This window comes from Cnephaeus nilssonii, assembly GCF_951640355.1.
Source record: "Cnephaeus nilssonii genome assembly, chromosome: 1".
NCBI lineage: Eukaryota > Metazoa > Chordata > Mammalia > Chiroptera > Vespertilionidae > Cnephaeus > Cnephaeus nilssonii.
Window position 1 is genome coordinate 91,914,905 of NC_137072.1, and position 15,029 is coordinate 91,929,933.

The 15,029-nt window shown below is 44.3% G+C and overlaps 1 protein-coding gene across 2 annotated transcripts in view; it reads left to right on the top strand.

Annotated features, from left to right (window-relative positions):
* Positions 1–15,029, top strand: part of ATP8A1 (ATPase phospholipid transporting 8A1) — a 216,872-nt gene that overhangs the window by 138,743 nt on the left and 63,100 nt on the right. For both annotated transcript variants that reach the window (XM_079777553.1, XM_079777554.1), the window contains exon 24: positions 8,318–8,490. In XM_079777553.1, coding sequence (XP_079633679.1) covers positions 8,318–8,490 — 173 coding nt within the window. The remainder of the gene's footprint in view (positions 1–8,317; positions 8,491–15,029) is intronic.

Genomic DNA, 15,029 nt, shown 5'->3' on the forward strand with positions numbered 1-15,029 from the left:
TTCCAAGAGAGAAAGAGCAAGAGTACCTTAATGCCATCCGCTTTAAGAGCCGCCTTTTCACTCCTTAAATTTTCTCCTTAAATTGAGACTAGAACCCCAAGCCAGCCCAGGTTAGCTTATGGATACCAATGCCGTGCCCCCCCTCCACCCCACCCCCGATACCTTTTACATAAAATGAATTGTTAGCCACATTTCATATTAGCAAGCATAAGAATATATATTTTTCAACGCCATAGTAAAAGGAAGCTTTTACGGGATTGTTCACTTTTTTCCTTAGCTGAACTTGATTTTCTAACACCATGTAAGCTTCAAATATAACTTACCGAACATTCATGACAAGAATGGTGAAGTTGTCATCTGTACCCTTTTAAGTTCGACGTGTATGCATTATGCAGACAGACCTCACCGTTTGGGGACCAGCCACCGTGGAGCGGCCTCTGAAAGGAATCCAGAATAAGCACGTAATTGACTCGACTCCAGAAAAGGCGGGGAAACAGAACTGGGGCTACTTCAGGTTTTGTCTCCATATGTCCCATGAGTCCAATACAGTGCATTTTGTGTTGCTTTGAAAAATAGTTTAGGCAGGTTTGAAACCACACTGAGTTTCCCTCCAGCGCCAGCACTGGGGCTTTCGTAGTGTGGATTTTCTCTTACCATTATTAACAAAGCTGTTTCGGCTTTTGGGCCTGAACACTTAAAGATCTTAGTTTAACTTTAAGTTGCTAATGTATCCCTGCCAGAAGCAAAGCTCTGTCCGGTTGCAAGAATTACATTGGAAAGAAATGGGTTAGTAAAAAAAATGTAAACATTACCAAAAATGAAAATAACATCTGAGCAAATAATCTGCTCTCTTTTCCTCTAATTTAAGACGGTGTCAGCCACAAGCCCAAGTATGTGGTGGTAAAAGTTCCATCAAGCCCATTGTTTGGTCTCCTAAGACCTGAATGTGTCCCCTTTTCTTAAACAAAATCCAGTCATCTTGGCTTGTGGGCAAAACCCTTAAAGTGAAGTTGTTCACAAATTCATCGTGTTTCTGTTTGAAGACATTCTCCCTCCCCCAAGTCTGAATATTCTTTATCTCTTTTGTTACTGGCTAAACATCTGAACGCTTCCAAGAGCTCCCCGTGACCTTGAACTCCAGATAAATACTGTCTACCCAGTCTGTCCCCTGGCTGCTGCCCCACGGCCTAGTGACATTTCTGAGGGGGAGCAGCTGAGCCCTGTGACTTTTTTGCATCTCTGCCACCCATATCTTTGATGAGTTTATAGGAAGCCCAGCGTGTGCCAGGGGTGTCTGCATAGTCAGTCTCTGCCCTGGGGGGCTGGTGTTGGCTCAGTCTCAGATAGAGGCTGTGAGTTCACATAGCCAGCCAGTGCAGGACCCTGAGTGTCAACCTAGATCGCGCTAAGTCCAAAACTGTTGGTTCTTTCCGTTTTTGAATACCCATGCTTTCTCCAGTGGCGGCAGGCACTCAGTCAAAGAAGGAAGCCATCCAGGAGGCAACCCCACGTTTTCTAACTTGTCCCTGCCTCCTTCCTCACCAGGACTCCAGAGCCACTGAAAGAGGGGTGTCCTCCTGGAAAAGGGTGGGTCTGGGGCAAAGGCATTTATGGAATTCAGGAAAGACTCTCTATTTTTGCTGTATCTGTTTTACTGATACAGCAGTTGACCCTACGATTGTATCGCGTGCACATACGAAATAATAGAAATGATGTGCATTTGCACTGAGTAAATAGAGCAGATTCTTCTGTATCCCTACATAAGATTAGGAATATAATGGTTTATTAATTCAAACCATTATGAAAATGGGCCCAGCATTAGCCTTCTTTGTGGTTCTGGGGAACAGGTTCTCACAGGCCCTGGTTGTTACTGTCTCCAAACCTTTGAATTGGTCATTTGCTTATTTTCAAAAAGTCGGTTGTGTATTCTGAGCCGTCTCTCCGGCTGCATTGGAGGCAGCGGGGGAGACTGCGTGTCTGCCGCCCGCCTGGAGGGGTTCCTCCGGGGGCTTCCTTCCGCCCTGAGCCACTACCGCCGCGGGAGAATATGTAATACCCAGCTCCAGTAAGTGTTTAGGGGCCTTTCAGTGGTGGTTTAAAATAATTACCGTGAGGGCTTTGGTAAAAGCCTTTATCCACAAAACTATGTAAATGATATAATTATATCCCCTACCTCTCACTCTTCCTTCTTTTCCCTGGATGTGTCTCTGTTTGCTCTGTGCCCCACCCAACACTGAAACATAAACTTGGACCCGGACTCCATACTTCTCTCTCTCCCTCCCTCCCTGCCTCCCTCCCTCTCCCCAGCGAACCCACAGTGAGATGAGGAGCTATTTGCCTGATGGAACCTATCACAATCCCCAAACCCAAACCCCTGCCCAGGGGCAGAGAGAATTTACCCAGCACTATAGCTTCCTCTTCTTACCTTTTCTGCATTGTAACCCTTGACCTTTTTCAGATGGCATGACCCCACAGGGATATTGGACCATTCCCTCAATTACAGTGTTTTAGATCTACCCCCACCCCAGAAATCCTATGTCTGTGTATCAGCAAAACATGGGAATTTTTTTGTCTCTCCCTCTGCATGTTTAGCAATATGTATGGATTAAATGCATTTGCTGGGCTGTCTTCCACTCAGCTGCTTCGGAGGAGGTCTTGGGCCATATGTTTTTAATGACTTCACCTCTGTCTTTCCTTACCCATTTTGGAAAGGTTACACTATGTTGGTTTGGTTCTAGGAGAATATGTTTTTAAAGGTTACTTTCTAATTTGTGTAGTCTGGGAGTTCAGAAACACCAGAGCTTTTGGATCAAAAACTATGTCGGAGGGAGCTAGTGACCCTGACTGGGATGAGTACTCAATGGACCACTTGTGTATATATAAATGTAGTCTCTCTCTACTCTCAGGTAGCTCTTCACAACTTATTACAGCCTACAGTAGCGGCAGGGGTAGTAGGTATATGTATTACCTGGGGTATATGGAAGGTCTAGTGTTCCACTGAATCAATAACACATCGTCGAAACATAGGTAATACCCAATGGTTTATTCCGATTGCTATTGTGAGAGTCATAATTCACCCATTAAGAACGTGCTAACATTGTCCATACTTCATATGGTCATAATGTGTTATGAAGATTATCCTTGGAATGTTCTGTTAATTTGTAATTTTAGGGTGTGAACATTTGGAGAGTGTAAAAATAGAGAAAGAATGAAACCTTCTGTGGTCAAAAATTTGTAAAGACCTCATGTCTTAAGTGATGATGAGGTGGGACCACAAACCACCAAAACAGTTCATACAATATGTGTTAGTTTAAGATTCTTAACAGATATCCTCTTATTTGGCATTTGAAATAAACTGATAACAGGTTTTTAAAGGCAGACCCTTAGCAAACGGAAGATCTTTTCACATTCCACACCCACCTGAAGTCGAGGCAAAGCGTGACAGCTCAGCCATAGGGTACGTTTGGCTCCTGGAACTGTAGTTCTTTACAGTGTGGCTTCAGCATTTTGTGAGCCCTCCTGGCCAGCCCCGACTTTCTAACACCTCGCTTTGTTATGGCTGCACATCTGAACGTTACAGGTGGGCAGTGGTTGTCTCTGCACGGATGTGACATGTGCACATCAGCTGACAGGTTCTGAAGAGCTACTTTCCAGGGCTCAGCCTCCAGCTGGTCTCTGTTTGAGCAAAGACGCCGTCTTTGTTCCCCAAGATTCCTGCGCGGGTTCTCCTGTCACATTCTGTTGCATTTTGCCCTTTTTATGGAGAGCAAGTGAAAACAGAAACCTGTGTTGTGGAGACTAAAGTAAGAAGTTCAGGCTTCATAAACTTCAGTTCCTTCTGACAAGGGTGACAGTTGCATGTCTCCCAAAAGTGAGGAGATAGGGGAGTAGAGCCTGTCCTCATGGGGCGGTAGTGTTTCCCTTCTTTGTTGTTAACTGAGAACCCAGGAGAAGGTTGGTTGTGGCCTAAATTGTGCCCTAACCAGTTTGGCTCAGTGGATAGAGCATCGGCCTGCAGACTGAAGGGTCCCAGGTTCGATTCCAGTCAAGGGCGTGTACCTTGGTTGCAGGCACATCCCCAGTATGGGGTGTGTAGGAGGCAGCTGATCAATGTTTCTCTCTCATCTATGTTTCTAACTCTCTATCTCTCTCCCTTCCTCTCTGTAAAAAAATAAATAAAATATATTTTAAAAAATAATAATAAAATAAATTGTGAATTGATAAGGCTGGCAGGCGGGTAGAAGGTCCAGGGCTATGGGCTTCCATTGAGCTCTTGGCTGTGGGTTGAGAGAACAGAGTTGAATGACTGAGTAAAGTGTCCACACGGGATGCAGATTATGGGAGGTACAAGCAAGTCCCACTTTCCCTGGCTCCCTCCCTGACCTAGATCGCTCCGTGGTGTGGCGCCTGAACCCCGGCCTTGCCCCTCGTCTGTCTGTCTCCCCAGGTTGCCTTTACCACTGACTCTCCCTGATTATAGCAACAGTTGCTCCTTTTCCCCCAGCCCACCAAGAAGACTGTGTGGAATGAGGAGATACAGAGCCTTTATTTGGTTGTACTATGTGGTCTTTTATTCCTTCTCTGATTTAGCTTCTCGTGTATATATTTTCACTTTCACATGTCACTAAGTTTAAATGTTTAAACATTTCCCCCCTTCAGTAGCCAAAATGAAAACAAAGCAACAGCTAATATAGTAATAAATTTATTTCTAGCTACCAGGAGATAAGCTTCAATGCAATGTGGCCATAAAGTATGGCTCCCAGGCTTAGGGGAGAAGCCATAAACTTTTATAAATAAAGGAATTTTAAAATACTCCTGGCAGTCTGAATAAGGGCAAAATATAACTTATAACCGGCAGCACACAGCCAACACCAGAGCTACTTGCAAAAGAAAACCATGAACTAAAATAAGAAAACGTTTGCAGGATTTTTGTTGTTACCTTGCACCTTAGGTGGGCTGGGCTGGAGACTTCACTGTGAGAAGTTTTTGACTCACCTTCAGATATTTGATCTCAGTTACATCTCCCAACACCTTTGGATTTGCAGAAGCTCTGTGATAATCACCAAGGAAACCCAGGGAACTCATGCCACCTATAAGAGAATTCTCAGCAAAGGTTAAGGCTTCATAGAACGCCTTCCAAAAGAGGGAGGGTCATAGCCCGAGACGGTGTCCCATGGGGGCGTTATGAGGGAACTTGCCCAGCTCAGGGGTTGACTGGACTTTCAGTCTTGCTCTGCAGCCAATCTGTAAAGAAATGTGAAGTCCTCCCAAGGGCCATCTCAGGTTTCACTTGGGTTTTCAGCTCAGGAGACTCTTGGGTAAACACTTTGAAAAATGCAGTGGCATTTTAGTGAGCAATGCGTTGATTTGAAAAACTGTTGAAGTAATGGATTATTCCTCTGGAAAATTAAGGAGCAGACAAGAGAATATTGCTCTCCCCTTCCCTCTCCTCTCTCTCTCTCTCTCTCTCTCTCTCTCTCTCTCTCTCTCTCTCTCTCTCTCCCCTCCCCCCCCCCTCTCAAATCAGAAGTGATAATATAATAGAGGGGAAAATGGAATGCTGCCAATAGGATGAAATCAGAATTTATCAGTGCTCTCATTCAATCAATTTATTTCCCAAGCATCTGTACTTGCAGGCCAACTGTGTTTGTTGCTGGGAAGCAGGTTAAGGGTGGTCTGTCCCCTCCAGGAACTGAGGGCCTTGCTAGGATAGAGTGAGTTACACCTGGCAGCAGGAATGCATCTGGGAGGGCTTGGTAGGTACTAGTAAGCTTACACTGAGTGGCCAGATTATTATGATCTCTGAACGCATAATAATCTGGCCACTCAGTGTGTGTGTGTGTGTGTGTGTGTGTGTATGTGTGTGTGTGTGTGTGTGTGTGTATTAGAGGCCCAGTGCATGAAGTCGTGCATGGGTGGGGTCCAGCCAGCCTGGCCAGGGGGAGGGGACATGGGCGGTTGGCCAGCCTGCCTGCTGGTCGAACTCCTGGTCAAGGGGACAATTTGCATATTAGCCTTTTATTACATAGGATATACATTGAGTGGCCAGATTATTATGCGTTCAGAGGTCATAATAATCTGGCCACTCAGTGTATTTTAGAAGGTGGTAGACCAGCCTCTGGAGGGAAAGGCATTCGTTCCAGAGAGAGGAAATGAAGGGGTTGAGATGGTAAAGGGAAGTAGAATGGATGTTCATTCATTGGGCTTCTATAGTGGAAAGCCTTCAATACCATTTTAAGGTGTTTGGAATATATTGTGTAGACAGTAGGAAGCCATAGAAAAAAAGAAGAAGCAGAGACATGATCTGTGTTTTAAATTTGTTTCATAAAGAGAAGTCTCTGTTGGCGGTAGAGAGATGGGAGACAGATGATGGGGCTCTAGGGAATCAGCAGAGGGAATGCGTGGGCATTCCTTGTATAATTTGCTAGGCCTGGTCCTGGCTGAAGTTGGGTTTGTTTTGCTGGGTTGTGCAGAGAAAGACAAGCTCACACAGAAACTTAATTCTCAGTTTCGTTTCACGACTTAGTAGCCATGTGTTCATGGGCAGGGAACGTAAACTCTGTCTCAACGTTACTCGTCTACAGAATGGGAATAACAGGAGGCCTTCTGTGTAGGGTTGTCATCCGTTTAACTAAAATGTTATATCTGTATGTGTAGCCTTTAGAACCACGCCTAGTATGTGGTACATGCTGAATATTGTCTCACTTCATTTGTATTGTTTATCAGTTCATTAATTCACTTGTTTGTTCATTTACTCTATGTGAAGGCAGTTTTAAAACAATCCAGGTTAATCTACTCTAGATTGTCATTGGTAAATTTTGCTTTTCGAATTTTACTGACTTTTTTTTTTGGGGGGGGGGGAAGGGGAGGTCTCCTTTTCTTAATTCCTCTTGGGCCAAACATTTCCAGCAGGAAATAAGAGGGTGGTGCTTATAAATTAAAATAGCTACTTCCCCTCCATGTAAAGTGTGAACAGAAACTTGTGGAAAGGATGCTGCTGTGCGGTGGTTCTTGGGGCCAGTGTGTGACAGGGAGCAGGGGCGTGTTCAGTAGGGCTCCACTGCTGGGGGGGGGGGGGGGGGGCCGGCTTGCTTTACAGTACAATCTGGTTCCATTATTTCGGTCAACGGATTCTGAAATTCCAGAACCTAGCGTGAGCCACACTTGAATGTGATTGAGAAACACCTCCCCGAATCCCCGATATAAAAGTTTCATCACCCATGCCTTTGCCTCCCTCTTTGTGGAAATAACTTTGAAATGACTGTGCCACATTCTTAAATTGGAACAATGCTTCCATCTCCCACGAATATAATAAAAAATTACTATGAGTATTTTCATTGTAGGTCTATTTTATTATATAAATGTATATTTGCATTTATTGTATAAATAACTGCAGGCTCAGATATTAGCACTCAGAACAAAGCTCTAATAGGAGGGAACCGCTCCTTCTTTTTTCCTTGTGCGGAGCCAGGATTCTGTTTTCTTCACAAGGTTAGGGCTCTTATGAAACAGGAAATGGGTCTCATTAGCTTACAGGAAGAATCTACAGGATTTGGGGAGAAAAATGAAATATCCTGAAACGTTTTGCCTTTGAAGAGCTGGGAAGGCAGTTCTTGACAGAGGAGAGACTCATACAGCGTCTCTGTATAGTTGAGGTGAACAAAGCTCTCCTTGACACTAAAGGTTTTTATTGTACCTGAACGTAAACTCTTCATTGACGGAAGGGGTTCTTTTGTTTGATCCATCGAGATTACCAAACCATATGTCACCATCCCCAACTAGAATGCAGCATCATGAAACGATGATTAAAGTTACAGGAGCCAATTCGTGAAGTGGCAAGAGATGATGGATACTGCATTTTCTCCTGTTGGTTACTGGGAATTAAATTTCAATAGCATCGAGTACTTCTGAAAGAAAGCCCGAAAATAATTTAATTGACGTGCTCTAACTTTTCTCCTTGACTTATGGCTAAGCAGTTTTGACTAGCTCATAAATTAGGGCAATGTTGTCTTTTGATAAGAAAATTTGATGAACATGTTTTTTGCGGGATCATGATTGTGTGGTTAATGAGCAAAGATCACAGGGGATTGGGTGATTTATAATCTAGTCCCATCCCTGTAGGAACACACGTGTGACTTCAAGCAAGCAACTTATTTCTCCTGATAATGTTTGTCCCATCTCCTTTGAGGGGTTTTTGTGAGAATCCAATGAATAGAGGTACATGAAAACCTCAAGCACTAGAAATAGCTAACTGTAGTTGCTGAACATCCTTAAGGTAGAACAAATGAGCATTTTCTTTCTTTGTTTACTTTTACAGGCAACAAGGGAAACTCTCACCCGTCACTGCACCACGCTTGGCGATGCTCTTCGGAAGGAAAATGATTTTGCTCTTATAATTGACGGGAAGACCCTCAAGTACGCCTTAACGTTCGGAGTGCGCCACTACTTCCTGGACCTCGCTTTGTCGTGCAAAGCTGTGATTTGCTGCAGGTAAGTTCTCCTTAAGATTGTCAGATTTCAGTAAAGAGCGACTTTATCCTAAGTTCCCTGGTTTTTAAAGTTCCTTAAAGTTCTTCTCTCCAAAATTTGTAAATGTCAGGTTATTTTTTAATGTAAGGTAGATATACTGGGATAGACTTTATTAGCAGAGATTTTGAAAGTGAGTCCTAAAAAATCCCTAATAGTTATTGTTCATGATCAGAATTGACAGGCGTCTTGCCATTTTCTGCGTATGAAGTCAATCATTTACCTGCATTTCCAACTAGCATTATTTCTGTAATAACTAGCATGATCATCTACACAGAAATCTGTGATCCTGCTGCCAGGATTTATTCGGGGGAATGGCAGGATGGGAGGCACTAATTAAATCATCTTCCAGAGAGCTGATCATTTTCCTGAAGGCTCAGCTACTGGGAAATAATTATTGACTGTACAGTCCTCCACCCTCTAATGTAGAATATTGCCCATACCCTAAACTGGTATAATATTGCCTAGCTCCTAAAATAAAATCTGTTTTCAGTTATCAAGGCCCCACCCACAGAATTGTATAAACCATCCGGTCCTTCCTGAACTTCTTGTCCAAGACTCTTCCCCATCTCCCTGTCTAAACTGTTTAAACTATGTCTTCCTAAAACTTAAAGTGTATTCATGACTGTGCCCAGCCTCTTCCCTCTGGCCACCATGAATCCTAAGGATTTTCCCCTTCACTGTTCACTTACTGAATCTGACCAGCTGGTCACACTGGGTCCAGGGTAGCAGTTTCTCAAATTGTTTCTCTTCCTGGGAGTGAAATGTTAACAGGGCTTCTGAAGAATTTCCTAGAATCGGTGCTTTTAATTTTATCTTTAAGACTGTACTGTTTGCTTTTATTATTTTCTTAAAAATGTATGTATTTTTTAAAGAATGTTACGCTTCTTACACCTTTTTATTTTTTGGTCCAGGCTTAGTCACTTAAATATCCTGTATATTATATTGTCTCCAAACTTATTAGCCATGCCATGTAGAGGTTTCCTAAATTTCAATTGAAATATACTTTGTGAAATATAATTTAAATTGTACTTAATAGGTACCCTTTATAAGCTTCATTTCAACCTACAAAAGTGTGTCATATCTAAAGAACTGAGTTGCTTATTATTCTTCGCAGTGGCATCTATTAATAAATATTATTACTATAAAGCTCGTGAATAAAATAGTGCACAGATAATTAATATTAGTTATAATCAGGCTCTTTGCTTACTCTTGAAGAAAGAATTGGCAATTTTGTTATCTTGACTGTGTCATTTGCACTTTGGTATCCTCATGCTTTTTAAAAAAATGCATTTTCGGTAACTTTTCCTGGCGCCTGACACTCTTCATCAGGATCATATTGTGCCAGATTTGGTTGTTGAATCATTGTCACTAATTGGGTCACAAGGATCAAGTCAAGTTTGCTCAAAAACACATTAAGTGATACAGCTCTTGGCTCCTATGTGGACACAGAACAGAACCAGGGCTATTAAGATAAAAATGACCAGTTCCCCTGAGTCAGCAGCATCGGTCCTGCGCCTACCGTGTGCTGGACGGAGATGGTGCGCCCTGGAGCATGAAGAAGACTTCCCGCCCGCTCTCCTCCCCGCATCGCTCTATCCTTTTTGTGTTAAGTAGAATCACAATTGGTTTGAAAGATGTGGGAGGCCAGTTTTCCAAATGCAGCCCTAGCAAGCAGCTGAGCCTCATTCTTACAGCATTGCCTAACACAGTACCTCCCACCATTCTTCAAAAAGTTGAACCACAAATTAAACAATAGCAGAGGGAGAGGAAAACTAGAAAGCAGCATCGAGGGAGGAAAAATATGTTCTGTGCTTGTGAAATTCCCTCCCGAGATCCTTGTTCTGGACGCTCACAAGTCACATGGACCTCGGGGCTCCTCCAGGCCCCGGGGAGGGGATCCCACCCAGCCGTGCACGTGCAGCCCAGCTCTGCAGCCGCGCTTATAAAGATGTGTGTGGCCCCTGCCCGCCTCCGTCCTGCCTTGTGCATGTCCCTATGCAGGCACTGAGTTTTATTTAGAGTTGTAGGCTTGGGGTGTGTGTGTGTGTGTGTGTGTGTGTGTGTGTGTGTGTGTGTGTGTGATGTTTTGAAGTAAAATATCTCTCCTTGCTCCTTTTCTTCTAATTATCTGCATACTCTCTCTCTTTTCCCATAAGGACTGTGGTTCAGCTTCCGGTCTGGCTTTGAGAATTCCTCTAAGCCCATAATTACATCAGTGCCACTGCTCGATTTATGTCTCTGCACCTTCCTGGCCTGGTGCCTCTTGGCATATAAGCTCCTGGCACAGGCCATCTTCATGTCAGTAGTTTCCAATTTCCCTGCCAATGCTCCTCTCACTGGGCAGGCGCAGGTGAGAAGCTCTGTGGATCATTCTTCACCCTGAAACCCCAGTGTCGCTCCTGGTTTTGTTTTTTTTTAGATGATGATACTCTCCCAGCCTCAGGAAATTCTCTATTTTACTTCATTATAGGAGATGCTCCCGATAAATACTGGACATTATTCCGAAATACAGTGCAGGACTGTTTCCCAAATTCGTGTTCACTCAAGCTCTGTGGGTTTTCCCCTCAACGATCTCTTTCTTGTCAGTCTGCACAGGGAGATATTCAGATCCTGCCCTGCGTCTGCAGCCCTCTCTCCGTCTCGGTTGGGGGGAAAGTGGAGGGAAAGGCATCCCGTAATGGATAATGAGGGCCCGTATTAGCTGCATCACCAGGATTACATCAGCCTCTCTTCCCTGACATTATCAGCGTACAGGGCGGAAGGCAGTTCTCCGTGTTTGCCTAATTGACACAGTTAGGAAAGATGAGCGTTTTCCCCGAAGAGTCTCCAGCGGGATTGAAAGAAGCGGTTGTTCTCCATCCGTGGGCATCAGGTCTCTTACTCACCACCGTTTTCTGAAGGGGGACAGAAATGAGCCCCTGGCCCCCAAATTATTCAGGGCTTTGGAGTCCCGGTTTTGGTTTACAAGGGAAGGTTGCATGTCATTCCTCAGGTTTTTTTTTTTTTTTTTTTTTTGAGTTTGTAAACTCCAAGAAGTAAAATGAAATCTGTTTTTATCCGTCTACGAAGCACTGTATTTTCATGAGCACCACGCAGCTTTCGTTTTTACCTCCGTGCACATGTACCTGTGTAACCTGAGCAGCTTAATGGGAAACATGCGTCTCGAGTCAGGGCAGTTTCCGATCCGTTTTCCCGGTGCCACACATAAGCTGCGCCTTTGTGGCCCTCTTCCCTTCGGTTCCCTGGCTCACGCGCCCCGGTGCTTATTGTCTGTGTGATCCCAGTACTCTTGAAGAACAACATGAAAGCTGTGGACCAGCCCCTCCAAAATATACACCAACATGTCAAATTACATGCGCTCCCCAAAACTCCTTGGGCAGGTATAGAGGAAAGGGACTTGCTCCGAGAGTCAGGAAGATGTGTGTATCCTAGTGTGGGTAACAACAAGAGCTATTCTGCAAAGTAGCTGTGTCGGAAAATAACTCCTCGTCTCGGTTTCCAAATGGTTCCCTGAAGTCTTATAGCTTGGTTATTGGTATAATGGCGTTTTGGCTGGGGATGCACACACTGCTTGTTCGAACGCTACCTCCCTGGCACTGCGGATACCTAACGGCATCTCCCCGGCCTTGCTCCTGTGACCTGTGGAGCTTGGCATGCAGCCGTCATTCTAGTCCTCCAGGGAGGCTGGGGTCTAAAGCAGCGAAGAGCGGAGCTCCTCTGGCTTGGAAAGGCGGGGAAGCCGTGCGCACACACACACACTTTCTGGCTCAGCTCCTTCCAGCTCGAGAGCTTCTGGGCCAGAAGATTGCTCCGAGCCACCCCCCCCCCCTTTTTCTTTTTTTTTTGTGGATGAACCGTGTTTGTATTGGCCACTCTGTCCTGGGAAGACTCTGCCTACTGCTTGCATTAGCTTAATTTGGGGAAGCATCTGTTCCACCTCTGTGACTGTTCCCTCCAGAAGAGAGTGGTTGGAACGTGCAGGGAAGGACTGCCGTGTGTGAAATGGCATGTGGTTTCTGAGATCCTCGTCAGTTCACATAACCCAGCCTTTCGGAGAATTTTACATTTTTTTCTGTAGTTGTCAGTTTAGTTTAAACATATATTGAAACTTATGTTCTGTGACAGTTGGTTGAAAATTGGCCTAGAGCCTCCAGCTTTTAGACTGTCTAGTAATCACCATTCTTCTACATAATTTATGTACTCATGTCTTCTGAAAAGCAGAAGTTAAATTGAAGTAAGCATTTTTCTCTACTTGCAACATCTCCAATCAAAGTTTTAACCCCCTTTTAGGCGATTTCCCCGCAGTGCGTAAAAAAAAACAAAACACTTGACCTCAGTGAGTGTGTCGTCACTCGGGAGTGGCATTCCAGGCAAGCCCTTCCACCTTCGTCCCATCAGGGGACCCTCCCAGGAGAGGTCTAACGGGACACTCTGCATACTTTCTGTCATAGCTTGAGTGCGTTAAATAAAGGATTTATTCACTTCTTGAGTCTATGGCTTGAATCTTTTAGGGTTGTCTTAAACTTCAAGGATTTCTCTTAAGTAAGTGTTCTCCTTAAAGCGTAGTCATAAAGCACAAATGAAGTTAGTAAGTGCTCAACAGACATTCCTTTCAAGAAAAAAAGTTTGTGAGCATCGTTGGATGCCAAAGCAGATGTTTGGCTCTGAGAAAACTTACAAACTGTTAATGGATGTCAACCCCATATTTGCTTCCAAGATAATATGAATAAATGTTGGAAACGGTGGGAGAATGTTTCTTTCAGACATGTATGGCTAAAAGAGAACATAGTGAATAAATTTTATCATTTCATAAAATGACCATCTTTTGCTTTCACATCATATAACAATAAGGTGTCCAGCCCTGTCTCTCTCATTTGCTATTGTGCCTGTACTGGGTAATGTTAAAGGAACTGCATGGCCACGTGACAGCCTGGTAGCCAGTTATGATGTACCCCACCAGGGAAGTTTATATTTAACAGTAAAATATCTAAAATAGATGAGAAAGCTCAATGCTGTAGAATCTCACTGTAATTTGGTATTATGTACTTATAGATGTGACTCAAGTAAGATAAAGCACCATGACCAACACACGATCACACACACACACACACAAAAAAAAATAGACCTGCAGATTATATAAATATTCTGATAAAACAGAGTTAACCCGTATTGGGAAGTATATGAAGTATAAGTGTACAGCTCAGTGAGTTTTCACACAGTGAACACACTCCTGCATCAAGCACCCAAACATGACAACACCCCAGGAACCCCCTACGTTCCTGTCAGGTCTGTGACCTCCCAAGGGTCACGGCTGTCTTTGTTTCCATCACCATCTCTCTTAAATGTTGCCCTATTCATTTTGGTCTTTTTCTGTTTTGTGCCTTGCTCGCTTGGAATAAGTGTATGTATCTTCTGTAACTGCATTCAAACTCTTGACGATTCTTTTCTGTTCAACCGTTTTAACACAGGACTCTGCAGCTTTCCAGGAAAGGCCTCCCCGAAGCTTCACATAAATCCACACATCAGCACCCTAAGATATGCCTCAGGCAGATGCAGACCCACCTCAGAGAGGGCTCACAGTTCTCCTCCAGTTCTGCGGTGCTAGAATGAAAGCACTTCATTTTCTGGTTTGCTGAGGGCATGGTATATGGAACCTGCAACATTCCTCCCGTCTGCCAGTCTACTGACGCCGATGGTGAGGGAAAGGGAAGCAGAGTTAGTTTGGCATTTCTGGTTCTCCTTAAACTCATGATGGTTTCCAGTGATTGCCATCTTTTTAATAAACCTGCCTGAGCCATCTCCACTTGGAGCAAGTTAAAGCTTAGTGCTTGGAGCCAGGCTAGAGTTCCAGAAGTCAAGGCCAGGTAGGATGTAGGCCACGACTGTCTAGTAGCTGGAGGGCATAGAGTCAAAGGAAAGGAGAGACAGCATCCCAGGGGGACAATGGCGTTGGAAAACAAAAGGCAGATTACCAAGGGATCAGACAGAAAGACAAGAAATGGACATAAAACAACAAGCTTCAAGTTCAGGGTGAAGGGGGAGGTCGTGCCAGGTAGCATTCTCTCAGAGCATGGCGGTGTTTTATAGAGAAGAGGTGGGAAAGCTGCTAAAGGGATAGATAATAAATGTGTGAGGCTTTCCAAGCTACAGAGTGCCTGTCACAGCTACTCAACTCTGCAGTTGGAGCATGAGCTGATGTAAAAAACAGGCTGCTGCCTGGGCCCGGCCTGGGGCCATCGTCAGCCAGCCAGCCCTGCTCTGGAGTGTGTGTGGCTAATGAGTGAACAGCAGAGGGAGTTGGTTCTGACAGAACTTCCCCAGAATATTGATGGAGCTCACTCCAGGCTCCTTAGTCTGTCATTTCCAGACTCTTTGCTTTCTTGAAAATGGAGACATATTCCCATCTCACCTGGCATGTTTCCCTTTGTCCATGATTCCTCGGAAAGGACTGGCCCTCCCTGTGGTGCCATCCAGTTTCTCTGTGCCCTGGGATTCAATGT